Source organism: Nesoenas mayeri (assembly GCF_963082525.1).
Source record: "Nesoenas mayeri genome assembly, chromosome: 10".
NCBI lineage: Eukaryota > Metazoa > Chordata > Aves > Columbiformes > Columbidae > Nesoenas > Nesoenas mayeri.
Window position 1 is genome coordinate 7,073,664 of NC_137560.1, and position 21,757 is coordinate 7,095,420.

The 21,757-nt window shown below is 62.7% G+C and overlaps 1 protein-coding gene across 1 annotated transcript; it reads left to right on the forward strand.

Moving 5' to 3' along the window:
* Positions 1-5,807: 5,807 nt before the first annotated feature.
* Positions 5,808-21,064, forward strand: SLC38A3 (solute carrier family 38 member 3; the record flags this gene model as incomplete). Its single annotated transcript, XM_080350355.1, has 16 exons — positions 5,808-5,926; positions 15,823-15,968; positions 16,134-16,218; positions 16,314-16,429; positions 16,899-16,972; positions 17,053-17,145; positions 17,240-17,321; positions 18,181-18,263; positions 18,393-18,451; positions 18,894-19,067; positions 19,202-19,281; positions 19,729-19,829; positions 19,931-20,055; positions 20,136-20,280; positions 20,747-20,850; positions 20,960-21,064. Exons 2-16 carry the CDS (start codon positions 15,859-15,861, stop codon positions 21,062-21,064), a joined length of 1,536 nt encoding a protein of 511 aa, XP_080206481.1. The 5' UTR covers positions 5,808-5,926; positions 15,823-15,858.
* Between the last annotated feature and the right edge of the window lie 693 nt (positions 21,065-21,757).

Consider the following 21,757-nt stretch of genomic DNA (forward strand, 5'->3'; position numbering starts at 1 on the left):
GAGCCGTGGGCAAGCCCTGAGTCCCCGATCGCAGCCATGGAGCATCCCGACATCCCCAAGAACCTGTCCCTGCCCGCTTCGTCCTGTCTATGCCCGAAAGGGTGCCAGGGCGACTGTGCTGTCACCGTCCTTCCACCGCATCTGCTCCTGCAAAGCCCGGCCCAGCGGGGCTGGGAGAAGAGAACGGGGACGTGGCTGTTGCCGCGGTGCCTGTGTCCGGGGGACTCACCCCGCGGGACCCCCAGAGCCCTGCCCGGCTGGGGCCCCAGGGCCGGCTGGCTGCCTGCAAAGCACCCTTGTGGTCCAAAGGACAGGAGCAGCCGTGCTGCCTCATTAACGCGGGGTAAATGTGTAACGAGCTCTCGGCCGGGCCAGGGCAGTTCAAACCGCACGGCTCCTCTCGCCCACCCAGTGTGCTGGGAGCCGGGGGTGCGGCAGCTTTATCCGGGCGGGAGCCACGCAGCCGGGGCAGGAGTTGGGCAGCACACTGGGCTGGGACAGGAACAAGCCCGTCCCCAGAGGAGGGAGGCTGTCCCTCCACCCACGCCTGCCCCAGCCTCCGAAAGGGAGGCTCAGGCTCAGCCCAGCTGCCCAGTGGTAGGGCGTAAGGGTGAGGGAGCCGAGCTCTGCTCTGCGGTGCCCGCCAGTGCGGGAGGCACCAATTTAATAATAAAACAAGACAGGACATTCCATCTGAAGAAACTGTTTTGTTTTGTTCCTTCTGTTGCAACGGTGGCCAGGTGCTGCCCCAGAGGCTGTGGAGCCCCCAGCTGGGGAGCTCTGCCAGCACCGGTTGTGCTGGGGAACCGCGCCGAACCCCAGCGTCTCTCCCCAGGAGCTGTGCCCTGTGCGGGAGGAGAGGGGCTGGGGGAACACGGAGCCCGGGACGTTGCCCGCACAGAGCCGGGCTCTTGCCTGTGTCGCTGCAGGCCAGCACGGCCTGGAGCTGCTGAGGGTGCGGATGCATGGCACAACGTTCTGTGCTGTGTGGCGCCATGTGAAGGCACAGGGCACAATGTAGAGCTACACGGGGATCTTTTGAGCACGGTGGGGGTCTGCGGAGAGGTTGGGAGGGGCCAGGGCTGCCCCCTAGCAGAGCATCCAGTTTGCCAGGGTGCTGGGGGCACCCTCAAGCCTCCTCAACTGCCACTCCCGAGGACCCTGCCCCCAATTCAGAGACGGACAGCCGGGGGCTGCCAGGGCCCTGCCTGCACCCTTCCTGCCTGCCCTGTCCCAGCACCCTGCTCTCAGGGGCCAGCGCTGTCCTGCCAGCGCCCCAGCACGGGGGACAAGGGACAGCAGCCCCGTGGGCAGGTTGGCAAGGGGAGATGAGGGTGTGTGGGGAGAGAGGGCTTTCGGGGGCAAACGGGCCGGGAGGGACACGGGCCGGGGGTCACACGAGTGTGCCGAGTTGGCGGGTCCCGGAGCAGCCCGGCCGTGCCACCGGCTGCCGTCAGAGGGCGATCGGGGCCCGCGCGGCCGGGCCGGGGTGGAGCCGCGATGTGGCGCGGCCGGGGCGGGTCCGGCGTGGGGCGGGCGGGACCCAGAGCGACGGGGTGGGGACCGAGCCCGAGGCGGGTCGGCGGGAGCCCGGCGTGGGGCAGTCCCGGTGCTGCCATGGGGCTGGCGCGGGCTCCTGGTGCCAGGGTTCCCGCCCCTCTTCCAGCCGTGACCGGCTCCCCCTGCCCACGCCGTCACGGGATGGCGGCGTTCCTGCGTGGGTGGCGTGCAGGGTCACCAGATCCGTGCTCGGCGGGAACCGGGAGCGGCTGGCCAGTGGCGGCCACGGTATCGCGCTCACCTTGCCGGCGGCAGGACGGGGAGCGGGCAGAGCTCTCGGCAGAGCCGGCGCAGCCGCCTGTGCCCCGGCACCCACGCCCCGAGGACCAGCCGAAGCTGCGGTGCCAGTGGAGCGGCTGGAAGACCGTGTCCCCATCCCCACGCAGGCCGCGGTGCCACCATGAGCTGCTGGCGGTGTCCCCCACGCCCATCCTGGCCACCTCGGCTTCCGGCAGCAATCCGAGGCCGATGCTGGTGACAGGTGGGACCTGTTGCCTTCAGGCGGGGTGGTTGTCCCAGGGGTACCACAGAGCAGGCAGGTGGGACTCTGTGTGGCGTGGAATGCACTGGGGAAAATGGGACTGGAGCCTCTGGCATCTCCCCGGGAACGGGGTGCCCCTCTGATGGAGAGCTCTGGGAAGGGGGCCGGGGGTGAATTTCCATGATACTCTGCAGATGGAAAAGGGTTTCAGGGAATCAGGCTGCTGGGGGAAGTGCATGGGGTGGCTGAGCAGGGTTGGGGCACATGCCCCTGGCATACACTGGCTGCCCGCTGCCAACCAGCTGGCCCCAACTAGCCCACAGGCCCTGGGGACTGGCCCAGCCCCACAGCAAACAGCACTGAACTGGATGAACCAGCCTCTGGGCTGAGCAAGGAGGGATTGCCCTGCACTTGGGGCCAGTTGCAGGGCTGCTCTGGCTGTGCCTTGGTGCTTTCCACACTGTGCTGGCCACCCTGGCACAGCCTCTCTGCCAGTGCAGTGGGCACTTATGCCAGCTTTTGCTCCCTCCTCTCATCTCAGCCCTCACAGCTCCCCAGGCTTTTTCCTGTCTGTGCGGCAGGTGGGTCTGTATTGTTAACCCCCCTGGTATTGCCAGGCAGGGTGGTGCTGTCAGCTCTGCTCGGTGGCAGGAGTCCCCGGGCATGGGAGTGCTGACGGGGTGCCGGGTGCCTGGCTGTGTGCCGGCAGTGGCAGGGGCTGGCTGGGGCTGTTTCCCCCTCTGTTTGCTCAGCCGTGGGGACGGCCAGCGATGCAGATCAAGGCCGGCGTCCCGCTGGGCAGCCAATTGTCGGCCAGCTCAGAGGGGAGGGAGAGGGGCAGCCTCTCTGGGCTTTCCCAGCTGTGGCGAAGCCACCGTGCCAGCACTGGCTGGCCTGAAACGATGCCAGGCTCAGCCCACCCGAGTGCAAGGCTGGGTGATGCTGCCATGGACCTGGGGGTGCCCACCAGGACCCTGGCATCCAGTGCTCCCCAGCTGCACCCTAGTTGAGGCAACTGCCCCCACCTCCCACTGCTGCAGAAGCTTGGGGACCTCAGTGCTGGGGGACATGGCAGCCTCATTCCTGAGCACCAACATGTCCTTTTGTGCTTCTCCTGCTGAATCTATTTCCCTGGCGGACCATGAAAAGGCCTTTATCCCCTCTCCTCCTCGTGGCCAGATCACACTCAGCAGGACCGTGTGCTGCCGTCTGGCCCCAGGATCGCCAGTCACCCCAGCGAGGGTGGGGGCCCAGCACGGCCCTGATGATGCCTCCCCTGGGGAGCTGGATCAAACCACAGCTTCACTGGGGATGCACGAGCTGTATCTGCTCCTGGGCTGGCTCCAGACTGACTGCTGCCCTGGGGAGAGAAGGGACACGACTGTGGCCACATCTCTGTTTTTGGCCCAGTTATTTATATCTTTTAAACAAGGATGCTACAGTCATGTGGGCTGAAAGGCGGCCCCAGTCCTCCCCTGCTCCCCAGTCTCCAGCTCCCCAACCATCTGCTGCTCAGGCCCTGGGCAGCACACCTGGCCCCACCTGGGGTTCTCCCAGACGGCTCCATACTCGTGACAGCTTGCTAGGGAGCTCAGCTTTGAATGGGAGAGCCCCCCAGGCACTGCCGACCCCCCAACACTGCCCCACATTTCCTTCCTCTGTCCCATGCCGGAGCCCTGCTCCTTCTCTGCTAAATGTCAACTGCCCTCCTCAGCTGCCGCTCAGATACAGATCCTGGGGGAGTTTGGCTGGGGGTCTGACTCTGTGCCTGGTCCAGGCAGGTTTTGGGGTGTAGTGCAGCCCAGCCCAGCTGTCCTACACATTGTCCCATGCCTCCTCAGAGGCTCTAGGAGCTGCCTGGGCTCCTTCCCCATCCTTGGGAATCCTGGGTGGCTGCAACATGGGATGGAGGACCCTGGGGCTGGGGTAGCTGATGGAAAGCAGCTTGCAGCCTGGAGACCCTCAAGCTCTGTGCATGTGGGAGTGTCCCCTGTGGGCTGTTGGGTCCCCCTGTGAGCAGGGGTCCCCCAGCAGAGCGGGGCCCTGGCACACTCCTGAGGGACAGCTGCCAGAGCATCCCTCCAGCAGCTGGTACCAAGTCCCTCTTTGCCTGCTCAAAGGAAAATGCTGCTGGACCCATGCCCAGCTTTCCAGTGGGATGCTGAGCAACTGGGGACACTGGGGAAACAGGCTGAGACTCAGAGGAGCTGAGTCTTAGGAGCATCATGGTCACTAGGGCTTGTTCGGCTTTAAAGGTGTTTAAGTTGCATTTAAGGGCATTGAAGTCCTTGCTGCAGGACAGCAAGCCCACAGGAGCAAAGCCCTTGGCCCCGATGGGGCTGTGGGTGTTGCCAGCAGGGACAGCAAGGACATCCTGCCCTTCCTGGGTGACAGAGATGAGCCGGCTGTTACTGGCACCTCTGGAGGTGACAGAAGGGATGGTCCCCTTATGCCAAGAGGAAGAGTTTGTTCCCATCTCTTAGGGTTCAGGGCCTCCCATGGCTGGAAGCTGGAGGAGCCTGTGTGGTATCAAGGTCCTGGTGGGGGCTATGGGAGCTGGGGGGCCCCAGGACCCCCTCCAAACCCCACAGTGCTGCAGGGAGAAGTGGTGGGGTTACCCCGGGGCTTGTCCTCGGGTCCTTGGTTCCCAGTGCCGTACTTGGCAGGGAAGTGATTGAGTGCAGAGATAACCCACCCTTCAGGTCTGCTGAGCAGTGCTTTGCTTCTGGCTTCTGTAAAGGTAATTGGTTTAGAGGTTCCAGGAACAAACGAAGGAGAAAAACCCACTCTCCCTGATGTATGGGATCATTGAATGCTCTCTGGCAAGTTATAATTGCAAATCATGTTTTGAAATCACATTAACCAATTTGTCCTTGTTGTTGTTGTGCCCTGCCACATGACAGCATGTGCTGTGAGGGACCTGGCGGTCAAGGGCGAGGGATGGGGTCAGGACCTGTCCCCTGCCAGCTCTGGGCCCAGGTGGCCATGCTGCCGGCATTGGGGGCTTTTCCAGAGGGGATGGCTGGTGGGGAGGAAGGATCCCGCCCATGGCACAGCTTCAGGCAGGTGTCACCCCAGCATCCCCCCATCCTGCACTGCTACCACGGGCATCCCTCTCCTCCTTCCACCGGCATTCCCAGCTCCTTTCATGCCTCACTTGCTCCTTCATGATGGGCTTGGGGGCAGCCCCCACTGGCCGCTGAGGCTGTGCCTGTGGTACAGCTGGTGCCAGGGTCCAGAGGCACCCACTGGTATGTTCCCAGCAAGGACATGTACTGCATGGCTTCTTGCTCAAGAGGTCAGGGTGGCAGCATTTTGGTGGTAACACCGCTTTGAATGCAGATCTAACCATTATCTCTGCCACCTCTGCCTGCCACCTCCCATCCTGGCCCTTGGAACACCAGGCAGTGGCGGACAGTGACAGGCAGCAGCAGCGAAGGTTGGGCAAGGAGAGAAAGCATGACAAGGAGAGCACGCCCCGACCATGCACAGCACCCCCTCCTTCGTGCATGGGTTCTGGCTGGCCTCATCCTGTGGCAGGACACATTGGAGACCAAGGGGTTTTATAGGCTCACCTTAATCTGCTCAGTCTCCAAGTATAGCTGAAAAATGGAAAATAGAGAAGGTTTTGGCTGGGTGAATTGGTAAGAGGGCAAACCACCCAGGCTGTGGGTGAGGGCTGTGACACGGCACTCAGCTCCCCACTGCCGGCGAGGCAGGATGCTGCCGGCGGGACGCTCCATGCTGTGCCGTGCCGCGCTCCCCCAAAGGCTCCTCACATCCGGGAATCCAGCGTCAAACTTTCCAGCCTTCCGCTGAAAACCACACGGCTGCAGTTTCACAATCTGCCGGAGCCTGGGCACAGGCCTGACACCCCCAGGGCTGGTGGCGAAACAGGGCTGTACCGGGCAAGGACCACTGGCTGGGGAGCTTGGGGGACTGAGAGAAGTCCATCCCTCTCCCGGGTAGCCCCCAGCTGTGGTAAGGGAACTAGTCCCTGTACCAGCTCCCTGCTGTGTGACCAGCCTGGCTCCATGGGGCTGGGGCCATCATGTGCTGACTGTGGGATGCAGGCATTCTCTGGGAGGTTTGGGGCTGTCTTTGCTCCTGTGTCCTCATTTCCTTCTCACTGCTTTGATTTTTTGCAAAGCTACAGCTGGGCGTGATGAGGATGATGTGGACATCTCTGCCCAGCTGAAAAGGGGGAAATGATGGAGAAACATGGTGGAGGATGAGAGAAGGGACAATGAAAAGGGGACATGTCTTCATTTGTGCCAACAAGAGAAGGGGAAGGGTGGCATTTGGAGGCTGGAAAAGAGCAGGCAGATCTCTGAGTTGCTACCTGCACCCCAGTCCCCAGTCCCCTGGCATGTCCACCCCTCTGGTGGGCACTGCATCCCATGTGCTGTGGGGCTGCGCTGCCTCTCCCTGTACCCAGCAGCCGCCTGTGCTGTGTTTGCTTAAAGGGTGGCAACTCTTGGCCTCCTTTTACAATCCCCGGTGAGGTACATCCCTGCCTGTTCCCAGGACATCTCCGCACGGGTGCCACGTGGCTAGTGCCCACCTGTGCCAGGGCAGGGGAAGGGTTAAACAGATGGCTCAAGCCCAGCCATGCCCGTGGCTCTGTGTACCTCCAACTCCCCCCTCACCACCCCGCCAAACCTGGCTGCCTCCAGTCCCCCGGCGTGCCAGCCAGCGCTGGTTCAGCACTTACGCATGCTGCTGTTATTAGAAATTAGTTAATGGATGTCCCTGGCCAAAGGAGAGCAGCAGTAACAGGAGCTATGGGATTGCCGGGAGCATGAGGGCAGAGTTGCTGCTGAATATTTAACGTCCCACAACAGCCAGGCGAGAGGGTGCCACCACTGCTGGCAGGGCGAGGGGAGGTTTTCCTCCTCCCAGCCTGATGGTGACGCTTGCTGCTGGCCAGCAGAGCCATTTCCATCCCAGGCCTCCCAAGGCTTCTCGAGGATTTATGAAAGATATGCGTAACACAAATAAAGCCTCCCAGCAACGCACAGAGCCGTCCTACCAACATGCAGCAGCGGCTGTCCAGCTCCATCCCACGCACTGCACAGGGTTCCCTGCTCTGTGCGGGGAGGTGGGTGCATTGACCCTCTGCCTTGCTGTGGTGAGAACCCCAAAGATCTTCCTCCAAAGTAAAAGCCAGGCAGGGCAGAGGAATAGGGTGCTCTACTGAGTGGGGCAGAAGGTGGTTTGGGGGTTATAGCCCTTTAGAAGGGGCAGGGAACCTGTGGGAACATGCTTGCTGGCTGGCCAGGAGCTCCTGGCTTTCCCTGCAGTCTGTGAGGTGCTCTTAGGAGAAGAAATTTACTCTTTGGGGCACTTTCATAAGAATAGACGCCAACATTTTGTCTTCATGAAAAAAAAGGTGTTTTAGCTCAAGCAGCGAAGTTTGATGGAGACTGGAGGAGGAAACTGGAGTGCCCTCCCCCCTCACACCCATCATATTGGGATGGTCCCACTTGGTTTATTTGCTCCCAGTGTTTGGAGATGCCAGGGCAGTCACTGCAGGGGCAGAGGGCATCCCTGAGTGGGACAGCCAGCTGGACTGGCTTAATGGGGAGGTGGCTTGAATTTCCCAGACTGGGGCGAGAAGCTGACTGTGGGGTGAGCTGGGGAGGACCTTCCCCGGCTGTCGAGTGAATCTGCCTCTCCCTAACAGGAGAGAAAAGCCAGCACCCACGCTTGACACCTAATGGATTTAGCCCTTCAGGTTAGATTAGAGTAAGTGTGACGGCCCTGTTGCTTTGAGTGTCAGCCACTGGTGTCCAGCAGCAGCCCCCAGGTGCTGCTGGTAGTGATGTCCAGCGGGGTGTTGATGCCAGGTGGGGTGTTGATGCCAGGTAGGATGGTGATGTGTGGTGGGGCACCGGTACCCTGTGGGGTGGCCATGCCCAGTGGATTGGGGATGCTCGGTTCGGTACTGATGCCCGGCAGAGTGGTGATGCCCAGTGGGGTACGGATGCCTGGTGGGGCGACGATGGCCAGTGGGGCGGCGATAGCCCACGGGGCGGCGGGCGAGGCGGGGCCGGGGCGGGGGCCGGGTGCTCTGCCCGCCGCGGCCGGTCCCTCCCCGGCGCTGCCCTGACGCTGCCCCGGCGGCGCGGAGATTGGGAGCCGCCGCGCTGGGGGCGGGCTCGGCTCCGGTTTAATCTCCGGCTCGGCCGGGATTACGGCCGCAGGATAGTTTCTAATCCGCGGCACCGGCCACCGGGGGCTGCTCGCCCCAGCCCGCAGCAGAGGCACCGCCGGAGAGGGGGCAGGTAAATTTCTCCCCTACTCCCTCCCAGTTTCTCGCAGTCTCCCCAGCTGCACGCACTCCCATGCTTTTTGCCTTCTCCTTCGGGAAATTCCGTGCCTGGAGGCTGCCGAGGATTTGGACCCCTCGCTTCCCCTTCTTCCGCCGCCCCTCACCCCTTCTTAACCCCCACCCCTACCCATCTCGCTTCACCCTCTGCCCGGCCCCACTCTCCTCCCCTGGCTCGGCGCTCTCCACAATCCCCCTCTCCCCTCCTCCTTCTCGTTCTCCTCCCGGAGCCGAACAGGCAGGCTCCGGGCTCGGGGGCTCCGGCAGCCCGGGCAGGTGGCAGCGCCCCGGGGTTGTTTGCTTTGCTTTTCTCCTGCCACTTCCCTCTCCAGCTACTGAAACCCGCCCGCGGGTGGGTAACAAACCCTGCGAGGGCAGAGCGAAGGCAGAGCCCTGCCTTGCCTCCTTTCCACCCTAACGCCCAGGCAAAGTTCCTACCCGCGGTGTGGTGCCGGCAGGGTTCGGCGTCGCCACTCACTTCTCTGATAATAACACCAACACACAAACCCCCTTTTCTTTCACTTTTTTTCCGCTTTAATTTTTAATTGCCCGTGGGAATGACATATGTTTCTTAAGGCTGGAAGCGGTTGTGGCGGGGATCGGGTGTCAGGGTGCTGGGGTGAGGAGCGATGCCCAGCGGGAGGCACGGCCAAGGAGAGCGATGCTGGTCACCACGGGGTCTGCCGGGGCTCGACTTGGCTGTTGCGTGCAGTGCTTCCAAAACGCGGGGTATTTATAGAGCCTGGCTGGCCGGGACGGCAGTGTGGAAAGGCAGGCAGCACATTGCGTTCCCACCAGCCACGCGTGTCTCATGCCAACCGGCATGGCGGCCTGCTCTGCCTGGGTTGGCTTGCAAATGTCCTGCCAGAGAGAAACCTTCCCCAAGGGGAAACTGAGGCACAGCATGCGGCTGCTGGCCCCGGGCTCTCCATGCCAGGGACTGGCTCTGCGGTGGCATGGGCGAGCCAGGGGACCTGGCAAGTCACTGGCAGGTGGGATGGAGGGCAGACAGAGCCCCAGCATGAGGCTGAGCCCTGACTGGCTGTGGAGGGCATGGCTGCGCCGACTCGCCGCGGAGGAGATGGGGAATTTTCCACTGACATTTGGATCCTGCCCAAACTGAGCCGTTAGATCTGCCTGGTCCCTGCTGCTGGCCAGCAGTGTGCATTCACCCCCCAGCTTCACGGGGGCACCCCAGAGAAAGACCTCCGTGCTCCATGGTGCTGTCCTGTCCCCCAGGGACTGAGTGTTAGCAGATCCTGGCTCTCATGGCCAGGGATGCGGGGGCAACCTGGCTGGCCCTGGAGCAGAATGTGGGGGTGCCGGCACCATAGGGGAGCCTGGCTGAGGTGCAAAGGGCGCCGCAGCCCCCGGCCGCGCTGCAGCTGTAATCACACGCCGGGGCCACAGCCACGGCAAACAAACACGCACCGACAGAGCCTATTTTCCTTGGCGCGTGGGGACGGGGGGAAGGAGTGGGATCCCACGGGCTCCTTTGGAGATGCAGCCCTTGAGAAAACAGAGGTGGTTTGGGGACAGGACGGGGCCCCCATGTCCCCAGCCCTCCTCGCTGCATGGGTCTCGGTCGCTGTGCACCTCCCCATCCACTGACGTAGGTCTGGGGCTGGCTGGGTCCCCTGTGCCAGTGGGGGGACAATCAGCATGGTCCTGTTGTCCCCAAACCAGGGAGAAGGCATGGGGGTGACCCAGTGGTAGGGTTGGGGACAGTGGTGGTCCCACCAAGCTTGGGCAGGTCATGGCCCTCGGCTGGGACCGGGTGCCGTGCTGGGGGTGTTGGGGGACACACGAGGCTGTGGCTGAGGCTTGTCCCTCCTGGTGGCTCCAGCAATGCCCACAGCAAATGGCAGCTTGGACTTTTTGCCATTGACCCCTCTGTGTCATCCTGCTCAAGGCCGGGTGTGTTTCAGGGAGGGGGAACTCCTGGAAAGCACTTCTCTTCCAAGGCAAAATGCATCTCCAGAGGTGTGATAGAAAAGCTAACGTATGTTTTTTTGGTTATTACCTGCCCATACGTCCCTACAGTGCCACCATCCATGCCACTGTTTTCCCTGGGTGGCCCTGAGCTCCTGAAAGGTTTTAAGTTTAAAGCAAATTCTGACATGGAGCCTGGAGCCAACTGAGACACCTTGGGCTCAAGCCGCTGTCTCATCCAGCCTCCCCTAGACTCACTCTGGGTGCTGCCAGCCTTGTGCTGTGCCTACCATGTCCCCATCCCTGTCTTGTCCCCATGCTGCCACCTTCATCTGTTGCCTGACCTTGTCCCACACAGGCTCAACACCTTCCTTCCATGCCGGGTTGTGTCAGCAGCAGGCCGGGCTGTCCCGGTGCCGGGCATGGCTCCCGTGCCACTGCCTGGCCTATATGTGCCTCAGTTTCCCCACCACTCTTCTCAGCTGCCTCGGTACCAGTGCTTGGATGTGGGTGGACGTGGTGTGATGGTGGTGGCTGGTACCTGTCCTATGGTCCCTTCCTTCTCCTTGTGTCCCTGTCTTGGGGTACACGACTGGCAGTGGATTGCTGTAACTGGGCTGTGCCATGGCTCTGGCACTGGAAAACCCTTCAATTTGGCTCTGCCACACTCTCCCCTCTCGTGCCTTTCCCCTCCCTGGTGTGTCCCAGACCCTGCATGTCCATTGCCCAGCCGGCATGCTCTGCCTGCAGGCACATCCCCAGGCTTGGGCAGATCTGCCTCTGAGGACACGGGTGCCACTTGTGCTCTTTGAGGAAAGACCCTGGCTAGACACCGCTCCCTGCATGACAGAGGTGGCCTGGAGCTGCCAAGTCAGGTGTCAGTGCCACTGGAGCCCTGCTAGCTACAATGGTGGCTTCAAGAGCCACCTGCTCCTTCTTGCTGCTGACAATTCTGCCTTGGCCGGAGCACCGGCAGCATCACCTGGCTGAGGCTGAGCTGCGGTGCAATATTTGCGGTTGGAACCCTGGGCCGCCCTGGGGTTAGGTGAGCCCAGGAGTGGCGACCACACTGCCTTGCTTATGCTGGGACCATGAGTGGGACTGGCTGGCATGGGTGTCTGGTGGGGCTATCTCATGGGGTCTCCAGGTGGTCTGTTTGGGGATGATCTACAGTGGGGCTCTCCAGTTGTGCACTGTGCAGGTTGTCTCCAACTGTCCTTCCCTGTAGCTGATGGTATCCCCATGCACATCAGGGTGCACCCCAGAGCCCTCATCCCAAAGGTGGGATGCCCAACCATGCTCCTGGGTGGATGGAATTACTCTTCTAAGTACCCACCAGATCTGGGGGAGGTGTGACGATGGCACCACCTTCACTTGGCTGGGATGTTGGCAGAGAAATGCTCTAGGTTTAAAAACAGGTTTGAGCTGCTAATTTTAGGAGGCAGGTCAGGGGAAAGCCACATCTGTGTGTGCTGGGAGAGGGAAAGGGCAGGCCCAGCTCCCGCAGGTTCACACTTGTTTTGTTCCCAGTGCCTGAGCTCCCAGGGCCACCCCAGGGCGGGGTTTCTCTGTGGAGGGACAAAGAGAGGAATGTGGGGGTCCCTGCTGCATGTGCCTGCCCTGCTGTGACCAGCCTTTCTGGGGAGCTGATGCCTAGGGAGCCCCGATGTTCAGGCTGTTGCCCCAGATCTGCTCTGTGCCCCATGGTGGTGCCAAGGGCTGGCCAGGGACCCCAGGCTGGGGTCACCCCATCCCAATAGCAGTCCAGGGGGCTGACAAGGGACCCCAGGCTGGGGGTCACCCTGTGCTCGGCAGCAGTGCCAGAGGTAATTCCAGGTCTGGGGGCTGATGGCAGTGGAGGGACGTGGCAGGCATCCCTGCCCATATCTCTGGGAGGGCTCTGCCAGCAGCGCAGCCCCAGGGAACATGAGACCTGTGCAGCCTGGCTCAGCTGAAACCTGAAGAGCCACCTGGGCAGGCAGGCAGGGAGGTCTTGCTGCCAATCCCTCAGCACACACCGGCAGCAGTGGGGTACCTGGCTGTGAGCACGCAGGCTGGCAGCTGTGGCAGGCTTGGTGCTAAAGCCGGATTACCACCCGGAATAGTCCCGCGGCCTCAGCTGGGACGGATTAGCTGGGATTCATCTGCAAAGAGAGAAGAGATGGGGAGGGAGTCTGCCCTGTGGGGGTCTGCAGCCCTGGGGGAGCACCCCCTCGCTGCCAGGGCGGGCAGGAGCGTTTGTCCCCGGGAGGTGAGAGCAGTGGGTGCCCACAGATGGTGCTGCAGGACACAGTGGGTCATCGCACCCTGGGCTGGTGCCGTGTGGCACAGACAGGGCTGGCAGGCAGCAGCGGCCGGTCCCTGTGTGTGCCATACTCCCAACGGCACGGTGTGCTGCGGCAGGGACCGTGCCATGCCGAGGTTTGACCACGGGAACTGGCAGAGCACAGGGCCAGGCTTTCCTGGCTGGTACAAATCCTCCTGGTGACGCTGCGGGTGTGCCGGAGCCCCATCCGACACGTCCCACTGGCATTGCTGACAGAGCGCCCCTGTCCTGGCCACCCCGCTCCCGGCTGCACCTCACTCCCAGCTGGGATCTTCCACTTTTCAAAACAAGTCCAGGTGGAAGTGAGGTGTCAACAGAGGGATGCAGTGCCTTCCAGGAGTGGATCCCCCGCGGCCGTGTCCTGGTCCTTGGGGAAGGCTGCAGTGACACCAGGGCTGCCTGGTCTGGGAGTTCCACATGCATCTCCCCGTCCCGGCCAGGGTTGGGCAGGCGTCTGTGCTGGCGGGGACGCGGCGTGCGAGACCAAACGTAGCCTCCCCTACCGCGCAGACGTGGCCAGCGGGGACGGTACGTGCGGCCCCTCGCATACAACTCGGCCTTCCCCCTAGGGGAGGCTGCGGGACGGCACCGGGGCCCAGTTGGGGCTGCCTGGCCACACAAGAGGGTTAGTGGGGTGGATGATGTCTCTAGTGTCACCGAGCAGTGGGGCAGTAGGAACAGCCCCCTGGAGAGCTTGGGCTGGGTAGGGAGAGGTGGGAGGTCTCAGTGCAGTGGGGCTGTCACCGTCCTTGTCAGCCGGAGCTGGCAGGAAGCAGAGTGGCTCACACTGGGAAACCGGTGCAGCTGGTTCAGCACTCCCAGGGACACGGCCCTGGGTGCCACAGTGGGGGGGACTGAGCCCACGCACGTGGCTGTGCCCACGCCATCCATGCAACAGCACAGCAGCCCCACCACGGGCTGGCACTCTTGGGGCTGGCACGCTGCGGGAGGAGATCCCCAGGGAGGTGATCTTGGCCCAGAGCAGAGGGTCCCCACTGAGGTGGGCACACAGGGACAGGGGTGAACCCACCGCCCCCAGCCCTGGGAGAACTCACGACAGGGCCACCCTCTCTATGTATTTGCTGTTCTGCCCAGCCTTATCACAAGGCAAACAGCGACAGGCAGGGCACGCTCTGCCCGATCGAAGTGTCTCCCGTCACCTCCCCTTTCATCTCCCCTCTGTCCACAGTCGCCGCCACTGGGAGACCCTGGGCAAAGGGCAAAGGCCAGGAACAGCCGGGGAGGTAGGTGGTGGTAAGCAGTGCCAGGGCTGTGCTGGGCTTGTACCAGAGCTGTGCCAGTGCTGCCCAGCGGGAGGAAGCGTCTGGGTGACAGCACTAAGCCTGGTGCATGCGAATGAGCCCTGTGTTGCTTGCTATTCTGAGAGGTGCTTGAGGGAAGAAAGTGCTATTTCCTGAGCCGCCGGCGAGGTGTAATTATAACCTGGGAGAAGAACAGGGCTGCAGAGGAGAGCGCCCAGCCTCCCTGGCGCCCGCGGGGGAGTGGGCAGGGGGAGCAGGCAGCTCCTGCCCACCGCTGCGGGATGCAGCGGAGCCCTGCCTTCAGGCAGCCCAGTGGTGCTGGGGGTTTCAGGAGGTGATGGGGCACCAGGGATCTGGTGACGCCCCTCAAGTCCAGTACTGGGAGCAGTGGGTTTGACAGTGCCTGCCTGAGGCGGGCGGGAAGACGCAGAGTTAATGGTGGTTTCAACGTGCTGGCAGCCTTGTTCGTGCTGGATCCAGCCCAAGCGGAGGCCTAGCAGAAGGGGTAAATCATCACCCAGTGCCTGTCCTGCCCTTCTCTCTCTTCCCCTGCACAGCTGAGTCTCCCTGCTCTGGTCCCCACTGGCCTGTGCCCTGCCTCAGTTTCCTTACCAGGCTGGGTGCCACTGATGGAGTGACCTGGCCATGTGCCCCCCACCTCATGCCAGCCTTAGTGGCTTGTCCCCCTGGCACTGCCAGTAACCAGCATGTGGCCTGGGATGACCCTGCCAGGTCTCCTTGGTAGCCTGGATGGGCACAGACAAGCGGGGCAGCAGCTCAGGAGCCCGGAGGTGCTGCAGCCACACCCCGCTGTGACATCCTTCCCCCGCATGCCAGGGGGCTGCTGTCCCCAGCATCTCCCCACCCCAGCAGTGCCTTGGGAAGACTCGCCTGGTCCTTGGGGCCACTGATCCTCTGGGAGCACAAAGACACATGTATCCCCTGCTCACCCCACAGGGAACCCAGGCACTGGGGTGACTGGGCAGCAGCATCCTCGTGGGGTTAGGGACATAACTGCATCCCAGCCAGCCCTTACCTCGGACCCAGTGGCATAATTCCTTGGTTGGATGTGGAGCCAAGGTGGAGCCCCCCGAGCCGGGCAGACAGGACCCCAGCCCCCCCGGGCTTTGGGGGTGGCAGGGGACCCTGACCCGGCTGCCAGCCTGCCCCAGAAAGCCACCTTGTACCGTTTCCCAGCGGGACGGGGAGGGCCAGGGCTCACACAGAGGCAGCTTTGTGCGGCGTGCCAAGGCGTCCCGCGCTCGGCAGCCTGGCTGCCTGCCCCTGCCAAGGAGCTGTCTCCCGGACCTGCGCTCTTTCCTGCTCCGTTTGTCCAGCCCTGACGTGCTCCCGAGCCCCCTGCCTTGGCATCCCAGCAGCACCAGCCTCAGGCAGTGGGACACGAGTGAGCCCTTTGCGTCGGGCAGCGCCACAGGCTTTATGTAACAGCGGTGGCTGGGGAGTCCCTGAGCTCCCTACTCTGTCCCCAGCTGCCCTCCTAAATGCCCCCATTTGCCTGTTGGTACCCGTCTCCGTGAGGGGAAACTGAGGCACGGCACTGAGAGCTGCAGGCACAGGAGTGGAGCTGGGCAGAGGCTGCAGGGCTGGCACTGTGCTGCAGGCAGGGGAATGGGGCAGCCCCACAGGGTGGCCTGTGGGACAGCTGGCTTGGCAAGGGGACAGTCCCCACTGGGGACCCTTGTAGGGCTGTCAGAGATGGAGTGAGGTCCTCAGGGCATTGTGTGCTGAACGGGTAGAATGGAGAAGTCCAGCTGTGGTGATGGACATCCCTGGACATCCCTGGGGTGCCTGTCCCTGCATTGCCACCAGCGCTGGTGCTGAGACTGACTCTGGCATCCCCAGCAGGTGAGGGACCTGTAGGAACTCCTGCCCAGAGCTGGACCCCTTTGTCCCCCTCTTGCAGAGACCAAGGAGAGCCCACAGCGAGCCCAGCAGCCTCCTCACCATGGACACCACGGACGTGCCCCTCCAAGCTGAGATGGTGGAGTTGGTGCCTAATGGGAAGCACTCGGCCATGCTCACTGCCTCCACCATCCCCTCGCTCACGGGTGACAGGTAGAGGCATGGGGACAAGCAGGGACGACAGCACCCTGGCAATACTGGGGATGTCCTCCCAGCTGCTCCCTGCTCGTGTGATGCCAGACAGTGCTGCCTGGGCATGACGGGGGCATGGCAGCCCCTGGCTCTGCTTTGGCCTCATCCCCTCCTTCTGGTGACCAGGTTTGAGGAGAACCAGTCTGGTGTGGCTGAGATGGAGGAGTTCCTGCCCCACGGCGCTGAGAAGAAGCAGACGCACTTCACTGATGTGAGTATTGTTGCGGAAACCACAGTGGTGGTGGGATGGGGGCAGCTACTGGTGTGACCATTGTATCCCCTCCCTGTTGTGTCTCCCGTGTGCAGTTCGAAGGGAAGACGTCTTTTGGGATGTCTGTCTTCAACCTGAGCAATGCCATCATGGGCAGTGGCATCCTGGGGCTGGCCTATGCCATGGCCAACACTGGCATCATCCTCTTCCTGTGAGTGCCACGTGCCTGCGGGGACTTGTGCCGGGGTGCCAGGTGCGGGGGGCTTCTCCAAGGGGATCGGTGGGTGCCAGAGGCACAGGTGACACAGCGACCAGTGTTCTGCTACCTGAGCAATGCCTGTCCCTGGCATGAGCTTGTCTGTCCCTACCGGGCACTGTGCCCCAGTGGGGAGGAGGAGGAGGATGAAGGCTGGACTGCCTTGACCAGATTTACCCAAAGGATGTGGGTGCTGGCCTCCCTCAGGTGTGCGGACACAGACACCCTGGGCTGGGGCAGCACCATGGCTGTGGGGTGTCCACATCCCTTGGTCCTTCCATCCTGTGAGCCAGTGCTGAGGCGAGGGGCCTGGTGGCTGCCAGGACGGCATCCTGCCCGCAGAGCCTGCCTGTGTGTGTTTGCCCCGAGGCTGTGTCTGAGCCTGGTGCTGTGACCTGCTGATGACATCTCTGTCCTCCTGCAGCTTCCTCCTGACAGCGGTGGCCCTTCTCTCCAGCTACTCCATCCACCTGCTTCTCAAGTCCTCCGGCATCGTGGGTGAGTGCTGGGTCCCTGGTGGGGCCATGCCGGGGAGTCCCCTCCTGACCCTCACCCCACCATCACTCTCTGTCCCACAGGCATCCGTGCCTATGAGCAGCTGGGCTACCGAGCCTTCGGCACGCCGGGGAAGATGGCTGCAGCCATTGCCATCACTCTGCAGAACATCGGAGGTGAGGATGGGACTGGGAAGGGGACTCAGTGGGGCTGGCAGGGAGCATGGGACTGGACCACACCAGCGCAGCATGACCTTGCTCTGCCCTGCAGCCATGTCCAGCTACCTGTACATCATCAAATCTGAAGTGCCTCTTGTCATCCAGACCTTCCTAAACCTGGAGGAGAAGACCACGTGAGTGCCTCCTGCCTGCGCTGCCTGCGTGCCTTCCCCGGGCAGGCGCTGGACTTCATCTCCAGCTGTGCAGCCCATGGCAGGGATTTAGTGCCATTAAGCCACTACTATTTTTGATAACTGTCAGTGCTGAATAAGCCCCTGGGTGGGATTAAACCGGGTTGAACTTCCAATCCCTGCTCCTCACATCCCCTTGGGATCAAGCTTTCCTCCTTGAGCAGAGCCTGGGGCAGCGGGGGTTACACAGGAGCTCTGGTTGGAAATGAGTCCCCCCCATGCTGTGCCCGCATCCCCAGGGGTGAGAGCCGGGCACATACTGGGCAGAGCTGCCACTGAGACCTCCGCCAGCCCAGGGCTGGGTGTCCCAGCCAGGCTGGACTCCAGCTGCTCGACTGCACATGGGACTGGGGCTGGGCAGGGGTCCTGCCTCATGGGTGACTGGGCAGCTCATTCCACCTGGGGCATTGAGAACCTGGCTGAGCCCCTTTGCAGGTGCTGGTACCCTTGTCCTTAATGTCCTCCTGCTGCCAGGATGCTCATCAGTAGATATACTGGGAAGAGCAGTTCTCAGCCTGCCCGCAGCAGATCTAGCCCTTGGGTGTGTGCCACTGTGGGGGTAGGCATGAACCCACCCTCTGGGTCCCCAGGGATGCTGGCCTCAGGGGTCCCTGGGGATGCTGGCACAGCAGGGATGCCAGCCTTAGAGATGCCAGCGTCTCTGAGGGTGCCAGCTCAGGGCTCCAACAATGCAAGCTCCAGGGTCTCTGATGTTGCCAGATCTGGGGTCCCCACTGTTAGCAGACAGCCTCCCCACAATAGCTCCCTGTGCCCTGGTGGTGAGCAGGCCCTCTGCTTCCAGGGACTGGTACATGAACGGGAACTACCTGGTGATCCTGGTTTCCATCACTGTTATCCTACCCCTGGCCCTCATGAAGCAGCTGGGTAAGTCATGGGGACCCCAGGGCTCCCATGGGGTGATGGTGCCAGCCTGAGACTGGTGGGCAAGGACAGGGCACCCTGACAGTGTGGGGGTCCTGCCTGCACCCACCAGCTGCTCTCCTCCCTCTGCAGGCTACCTCGGCTACGCCAGCGGCTTCTCCCTCAGCTGTATGGGCTTCTTCCTCATCTCGGTGAGCACCGGCCGGTGGACACTGAGCATCCCTTCTGCCAGGGTGCACGGCTCCACTGGTGTGCAGCCAGGCTGCGAGCTGCAGTGGCAGTGGGATCAGCGGGGACAGCGGGTGCTCCAGGCTGTGGAAACGCTATGGTGGTGCTGTCACACTGCTGGTTTATTTTTGGCTGAAGGAGCCAAGTGTCAGGCAAAAGGGAAGGCAGAGGGTGCCGGGGGAAAAGCCACGCGTGCAGCCCCTCCACGTGCCGCTGCTCCGCTCTGACCCGCTGCCACCCTCGCTGGGGCAGGCTGGGGGGCAGCATCACTGCGGGGGAGCATTGCTGGGGGGACAGCATCGCTGCAGGGCACCGCTGGCAAAGAGTGCTGTTGCAGCTCCGACAGGTGGTGCTGGGGAGTGCTGGCACCAGGCACTGACTGTCCCCATGTACCTCCCACCCCAGGTCATCTATAAGAAGTTCCAGATCCCCTGCCCACTCCCCGAGCAGGAGTGGAACCTCACGGGCAGCCTCAATGCCACCCCTGTCAGCACCAGCGACTACCAGAATGGCTACACTGTCCTCCAGACCCCTGAGCAGGGCACCTGCACCCCCAGCTTCTTCACCCTGAACTCCCAGGTGGGTGCTCAGGATGCAGCCCTGGGGTTCTGGGTGTGCCCCCACCCTGTGCACCCCATGAAGCCAGGTGGTCCTGGTGCTGGTGGCACCTGCCAGCTTGGGTCCTGGTGCTCAGCTGCCCCCCTCTCACACAGACGGCGTACACCATCCCCATCATGGCCTTCGCCTTTGTCTGCCACCCAGAGGTCCTGCCCATCTACACTGAGCTGAAGGAGTGAGTCCTGGATGGGAGCACCCATGGAGAGTGTGATCTGTGGCTTTTGTCTGGCACCCACTGCAAGGCAGTGCCCTCTGGGTGTGGGACCTGCACCGGGGCATTGTGGGGATACGGTGGGTGATACGAACCTGGGTGGGTGGTAGGACCTGGGATGGGTGACATCAGTCCCAGTAGGTGGGTGATACAACCTGGAATGGGTGGGTGGGTGGTATCATCCCTGGGAGGTGGTGGTTGTGACCCAGGGTGGGTGGTTGGTGGTGGGTGATCCGACCCACCACACAGCCTGGGGAGGGGGACACAATGCCTCTCTGCACAGTCCCTGTGCACCCCAGGGTGTCCCAGCATCACTCCTCCTTGCTGGGCGGGTACTCAGTGCCGGCGGGTAGGATAGCACCAGAGTAGACTTGGCCATGGGGGCCGTGCTCAGACTGCTGTCCCCTGCAGCCCCTCCAAGAAGAAGATGCAGTGCATCTCCAACATCTCCATTGCTGTCATGTACCTCATGTACTTCTTGGCTGCCCTCTTTGGCTACCTCACGTTCTACGGTGAGCCCTGGGGGAAGGGGCTGGGGGTCCTGCCGGGATGCCGGTACTGGGATGGTGGTGGGGCCAGGGCTGACCCAGTGGCTCCCCACTGGTGCTTGCAGGCGGTGTGGAGTCGGAGCTGCTGCACACCTACAACAAGGTGGACCCCTTTGACGTGCTCATCCTGTGCGTGCGGGTGGCTGTGCTGACAGCTGTCACCCTCACTGTTCCCATCGTCCTCTTCCCGGTGAGTGACCCTGCAGGGATGCCAGCTGGTACTGCCACCCCTGGCTGCCACAGAGAGTAACACCCTGTCCCTGGCCCCAGGTACGCCGGGCCATCCAGCAGATGCTGTTCCAAGGGAAGGACTTCAGCTGGATCCGCCACGTTGCCATTGCTGTGGTCCTGCTGACCTTCATCAACCTGCTGGTCATCTTTGCCCCCTCCATCCTTGGCATCTTCGGCTTGATAGGTGTGTGGCAGCGCCCCTCTCCTGTCCCCACCCAGACACTGTGCATGGCAGGCAGCCCCTGCCTGGCGCTGGGCTTTGCCTGATCTCCCCGTGCCTCAGTTTCCCTTTCCTCACCGTGCTGGGACTGGATGGTGTATGGGGAACCCCATTCCTGTCCCAGCAAGCTGGCTCCTGTGGTGCAGTGCTGGCTGCTTGCTGAATTGCCAGCCAGCACTTGTGCTTCCTCTGGGTATTTCCCTCGATCCTCTAAGCTGAGCTCCCTCCTCTCAGCACCCGGCTTGGTGCCAAGGCTCTGGCTGGGGGGGGTCACGGGGACGGTGCCAGGACACGGTGTCCCTGGGTTCCTGGAAAGCTTTGCCAGGGCTGGGGATGATGGGGGGTGGACAGGACCTGGCCTGGCAGTGGGGCTTGTGGGGCTGAGCTGTGGGGTGGGGGCTTCTGCCCGCTCTGTCCCTGTCTGCTCCAGGTGCCACCTCTGCACCCTGCCTCATCTTCATCTTCCCTGCCATCTTCTACATCCGCATCATGCCCAAGGACAAGGAGCCACTGCGCTCTACCCCCAAAATCTTGGTAAGCGCAAGGAGGGGGAACAGAAATGGGGACAGGGATGGGGGTCCCAGGTCTGGGCTGGAGACCCCATCACCCTGGCTGTCCCTGACCCCCTGCCCTGTCCCCACAGGCTGCCTGTTTTGCCCTTCTTGGGGTGCTCTTCATGATCATGAGCCTGAGCTTCATCATCATCGACTGGGCCACAGGTGGGGGGAAGGGCGGCGGCAGCCACTAGCTGGCGCTGGATGCCCACACCAACCTGCCCCCCACCCACTGGTGTTCCAGGGAGAGCCGACCCCGCGCTCAGCCCCATTCCTCAGCCCCAGTGGGCTAACCTGGGGACCCTCCGCTGTCACTGCCCGTCACCCATGGTGGTGGTGGTGGGGGCATGAGCCATGGCAGGTGCAGGGACCCCCTGACCTGTGCCCAGGATGGGGCAGTGAGCCTGGGGCAGATGCTGTGCGCCCCCTGCTTTTTCCAGTGGGTACCCTCCCTGCTCCGCGCCTCAGTTTCCCCATCTGTAAAATGGGGAGCATACTACTGCCCTACCTCACCGGGAGCTGGCTGTCAGCTGGAGCTCGTCTCTGCACACCCCGAGCTGCCGGCAGTGGGCACTGCCCCCGACGGGGGCCGAGGGCCGGGGCAATGTCCTGGTCCCCCTGGGCAGCACCAAGAACCCCGATGAACAGTGTCTGCAGCAGGCTGGGGTCTGGCAGGGCAGTGAGACCCTGGCAGTGCCCATGCCCAAGCCATCTGCCATCTCTCCCTAGTCCCCCTGTCCCTGATGACATGCTGCCCCACTGTTCTGGCACCTGGGGGGCACCCTGGCCCCACGGGTGAGCGTGGTCCTGCTGCCATGGCTGGTGGGACCCAGCACGCTGCTCTTGAGCCCACCAGGGAATTGTTGGCTCCCGGTGCCCTTGGACAG